The 5000-nt window shown below is 46.8% G+C and overlaps 1 protein-coding gene across 1 annotated transcript in view; it reads right to left on the bottom strand.

The window, feature by feature from the left end:
* The window catches only part of p3h3 (prolyl 3-hydroxylase 3), a 17566-nt gene that overhangs the window by 6777 nt on the left and 5789 nt on the right, over nt 1-5000 (bottom strand). The window contains exons 7-9 of the mRNA XM_030784787.1: nt 4622-4711; nt 3576-3628; nt 3163-3242 (exon numbers count right to left, since the gene is read on the bottom strand). Coding sequence (XP_030640647.1) covers nt 3163-3242; nt 3576-3628; nt 4622-4711 — 223 coding nt within the window. The remainder of the gene's footprint in view (nt 1-3162; nt 3243-3575; nt 3629-4621; nt 4712-5000) is intronic.

Here is a 5000-nt window from a genome sequence, read left to right on the forward strand (position 1 = left end):
CTGGAGACAGTGTTATGATCTGGGGTTGACTCTGGAGGCAGTGATATGATCTGGGGTTGACTCTGGGGGCAGTGTTATGATCTGGGGTTGACTCTGGAGGCAGTGTTATGATCTGGGGTTGACTCTGGAGACAGTGTTATGATCTGGGGTTGACTCTGGAGACAGTGTTATGATCTGGGGTTGACTCTGGAGGCAGTGATATGATCTGGGGTTGGAGTCTCTGGAGGCGGTGTTATGATCTGGGGTTGACTCTGGAGGCAGTGTTATGAGCTGGGGTTGGAGTCTCTGGAGGCAGTGTTATGATCTGGGGTTGACTCTGGAGGCAGTGTTATGATCTGGGGTTGGAGTCTCTGGGGGCAGTGTTATGATCTGGGGTTGACTCTGGGGGCAGTGTTATGATCTGGGGTTGGAGTCTCTGGAGGCAGTGTTATGATCTGGGGTTGACTCTGGGGGCAGTGTTATGATCTGGGGTTGACTCTGGAGGCAGTGTTATGATCTGGGGTTGACTCTGGAGACAGTGTTATTATCTGGGGTTGGAGCCTCTGGAGGCGGTGTTATGATCTGGGGTTGACTCTGGAGGCAGTGTTATGATCTGGGGTTGGAGTCTCTGGAGGCAGTGTAATGATCTGGGGTTGGAGCCTCTGGAGGCAGTGTTATGATCTGGGGTTGACTCTGGAGGCAGTGATATGATCTGGGGTTGACTCTGGAGGCAGTGTTATGATCTGGGGTTGGAGCCTCTGGGGGCAGTGTAATGATCTGGGGTTGGAGTCTCTGGGGGCAGTGTTATGATCTGGGGTTGACTCTGGGGGCAGTGTTATGATCTGGGGTTGGAGCCTCTGGAGGCAGTGTTATGATCTGGGGTTGACTCTGGAGGCAGTGTTATGATCTGGGGTTGGAGTCTCTGGAGGCAGTGTTATGATCTGGGGTTGACTCTGGAGGCAGTGTTATTATCTGGGGTTGACTCTGGGGGCAGTGTTGTGATCTGGGGTTGACTCTGGGGGCAGTGTTGTGATCTGGGGTTGACTCTGGAGGCAGTGTTATGATCTGGGGTTGGAGTCTCTGGAGGCAGTGTTATGATCTGGGGTTGACTCTGGAGACAGTGTTATGATCTGGGGTTGACTCTGGAGGCAGTGTTATGATCTGGGGTTGACTCTGGAGGCAGTGTTATGATCTGGGGTTGGAGTCTCTGGAGGCAGTGTTATGATCTGGGGTTGACTCTGGAGACAGTGTTATGATCTGGGGTTGACTCTGGAGGCAGTGTTATGATCTGGGGTTGGAGTCTCTGGAGGCAGTGTTATGATCTGGGGTTGACTCTGGAGACAGTGTTATGATCTGGGGTTGACTCTGGAGACAGTGTTATGATCTGGGGTTGGAGTCTCTGGAGGCAGTGTTATGATCTGGGGTTGGAGCCTCTGGAGGCAGTGTTATGATCTGGGGTTGGAGTCTCTGGAGGCAGTGTTATGATCTGGGGTTGGAGTCTCTGGAGGCGGTGTTATGATCTGGGGTTGACTCTGGGGGCAGTGTTATGATCTGGGGTTGGAGTCTCTGGGGGCAGTGTTGTGATCTGGGGTTGGAGTCTCTGGGGGCAGTGTTATGATCTGGGGTTGACTCTGGAGGCAGTGTTATTATCTGGGGTTGACTCTGGGGGCAGTGTTGTGATCTGGGGTTGACTCTGGGGGCAGTGTTGTGATCTGGGGTTGACTCTGGAGGCAGTGTTATGATCTGGGGTTGGAGTCTCTGGAGGCAGTGTTATGATCTGGGGTTGACTCTGGAGACAGTGTTATGATCTGGGGTTGACTCTGGAGGCAGTGTTATGATCTGGGGTTGACTCTGGAGGCAGTGTTATGATCTGGGGTTGGAGTCTCTGGAGGCAGTGTTATGATCTGGGGTTGACTCTGGAGACAGTGTTATGATCTGGGGTTGACTCTGGAGGCAGTGTTATGATCTGGGGTTGGAGTCTCTGGAGGCAGTGTTATGATCTGGGGTTGACTCTGGAGACAGTGTTATGATCTGGGGTTGACTCTGGAGACAGTGTTATGATCTGGGGTTGGAGTCTCTGGAGGCAGTGTTATGATCTGGGGTTGACTCTGGAGGCAGTGTTATGATCTGGGGTTGGAGCCTCTGGAGGCAGTGTTATGATCTGGGGTTGGAGTCTCTGGAGGCAGTGTTATGATCTGGGGTTGGAGTCTCTGGAGGCGGTGTTATGATCTGGGGTTGACTCTGGGGGCAGTGTTATGATCTGGGGTTGGAGTCTCTGGGGGCAGTGTTGTGATCTGGGGTTGGAGTCTCTGGGGGCAGTGTTATGATCTGGGGTTGACTCTGGGGGCAGTGTTGTGATCTGGGGTTGGAGCCTCTGGGGGCAGTGTTGTGATCTGGGGTTGCTTCAGTTGGTCAGGTCTAGACTCAGCAACATCATGTGGCAATAAAGTGAAGTCATCTGAGAACCTGAATGTACTGAATGACCAGGTTATCCCATCAATGGATTTTTTTCTTCCCTGATGCCAGGGGCATATTCCAGGATGACAATGCCAAGATTCATCAGGCTCAAATTGTGAAAGAGTGGTTCAGGGAGCATGAGGAATCATTTTCACACACGAATTGGTCACCACAGAGTCCTGACTTTAACCCTACTGAAAGTCTTTTGGACACCCTGGAGAAGACTATACAGAGTGGTTCGACTCTTCTGTCATCAACAACATCTCGGTCAAAAATTCATGCAACTCTAGATGGAAATAAATGTTGTGACGTTGCGTGAGGTTGTCAAAACAACGCCATGGCGACTGTACACCATAATCAAGGCCGTCCCACGGTCAGGCAGTGTATAACCATATTATACATCAAATAAACATGTAATAGAAACATTTAACACACGTGAAGTCTGAGAGAACCAGAGGAATATAATATAATAGAAAGATTTAACACATGTAAAACTCTGAATGAGACAGTGAGGGAACCAGAGGAATATTATATAATAGAAAGATTAACACATGTAAAACTCTGAATGAGACAGTGAGGGAACCAGAGGAATATTATATAATAGAAAGATTAACACATGTAAAACTCTGAATGAGACAGTGAGGGAACCAGAGGAATATTATATAATAGAAAGATTTAACACATGTAAAACTGTGAATGAGACAGTGAGGGAACCAGAGTATTCACCTGCATAGAATCCACTGTCATCCACCTCCACCACCTTCTCTCCCTCCTTCAGTTTCTCAAGCACCTTCTGTCTCTCTTCTCTGAATGAGAAATAAACAACAGACTCGTTTAGTCACCCTCCCTCGCTCCCTTTCGCCAAATCCATCCATCCTCTCTCTCTCTCTCTCTCTCTCTCTCTCTCTCTCTCTCTGTCTGTCTCTCTCTCTCTCTCTCTGTTTCTGTCTCTCTCTCTCTCTCTGTCTGTCTCTATCTTTCTCTCTCTCTCTGTCTCTCTCTCTCTCTCTCTCTCTGTCTGTCTCTATCTTTCTCTGTCTCTCTCTTTCTCTCTCTGTCTCTGTCTCTCTCTGTTTCTGTCTCTCTCTCACTCTTTCTCTCTCTCTCTCTCTCTGAATCTGTCTCTGTCTCTCTCTCACCTCCATGTTCCTCTCAGAGACTCGGGTATGACCTCCTCTGGAGTCCACAGGTCCTGGACCAAACACAGGAAACAGCTCACTCATTACCCAGCTCAGCAGTAAACAAACAAACAGACAAATAAACTCACTCATTACCCAGCTCAGCAGTAAACAAACAAACAGACAAATAAACTCACTCATTACCCAGCTCAGCAGTAAACAAACAGACAAATAAACTCACTCATTACCCAGCTCAGCAGTAAACAAACAAACAGACAAATAAACTCACTCATTACCCAGCTCAGCAGTAAACAAACAGACAAATAAACTCACTCATTACCCAGCTCAGCAGTAAACAAACAAACAAACAAATAAACAAAACAACAGACAGTGTCAGTAAACAGACAAATAAACTCACTCATTACCCAGCTCAGTAGTAAACAAACAAACAGACAAATAAAATCACTCATTACCCAGCTCAGTAGTAAACAAACAAACAGACAAACAAATAAACTCACTCATTACCCAGCTCAGCAGTAAACAAACAAACAGACAAATAAACTCACTCATTACCCAGCTCAGCAGTAAACAAACAAACAGACAAATAAACTCACTCATTACCCAGCTCAGCAGTAAACAAACAAACAGACAAATAAGCTCACTCATTACCCAGCTCAGCAGTAAACAAACAAACAAACAAACAAATAAACTCACTCATTACCCAGCTCAGCAGTAAACAAACAAACAGACAAATAAATTCACTCATTGCCCAGCTCAGCAGTAAACAAACAAACAGACAAATAAACAAAACAACAGACAGTGTCAGTAAACAGAAAAATAACAAGATAGTGTTAGTAAACAAATTAACAAAAAAATGACAAAGCAAAAAACAAACAGGTGATTAAAAATGATTGAGAATGTTGGTAAACAAACAGGTGATTAAGAACGAACGGAAACGTTTGTAAACAAACCGGTGATTAAAAACGAATGGAAACGTTAGTAAACAAACAGGGGATTAAAATGAGAGAGTACAGAGGTGTAGAACAGGGGTGATGTAAACACAGTACTGGATCGGTGAAGTTGTAGTCCAGATTTGCCACACCGTAGTACAGCAGCTTTTTCTCCAGGAGAGATCTGTTCACGTACTCAGAGATCGCCTGTACTCACAGACACAGAGCAGACAAGACGTTCCCTCAGAAAACTCTCTCAAAACTTCACCCCCCCCCCTCCCCGAACAGCCATGAACATCCTCTCCTTTTCTCTACCCATCTCTCTATCCATCTATTCCTCTAACCATCCCTCCCTACATCCCTGTGTCTGACCATCTGTGTCCTAAACCATAAATCCAACTAACACACCAGCCCTCCACTACTCCATTCATCCATCTGTCCATCCATCCATCCATCCATCCATCTGTCCATCCATCCTTTCATCCATCCATCCATT

Source organism: Chanos chanos, chromosome 9 (assembly GCF_902362185.1).
Source record: "Chanos chanos chromosome 9, fChaCha1.1, whole genome shotgun sequence".
In the NCBI taxonomy this organism is placed as follows: Eukaryota; Metazoa; Chordata; class Actinopteri; order Gonorynchiformes; family Chanidae; genus Chanos; species Chanos chanos.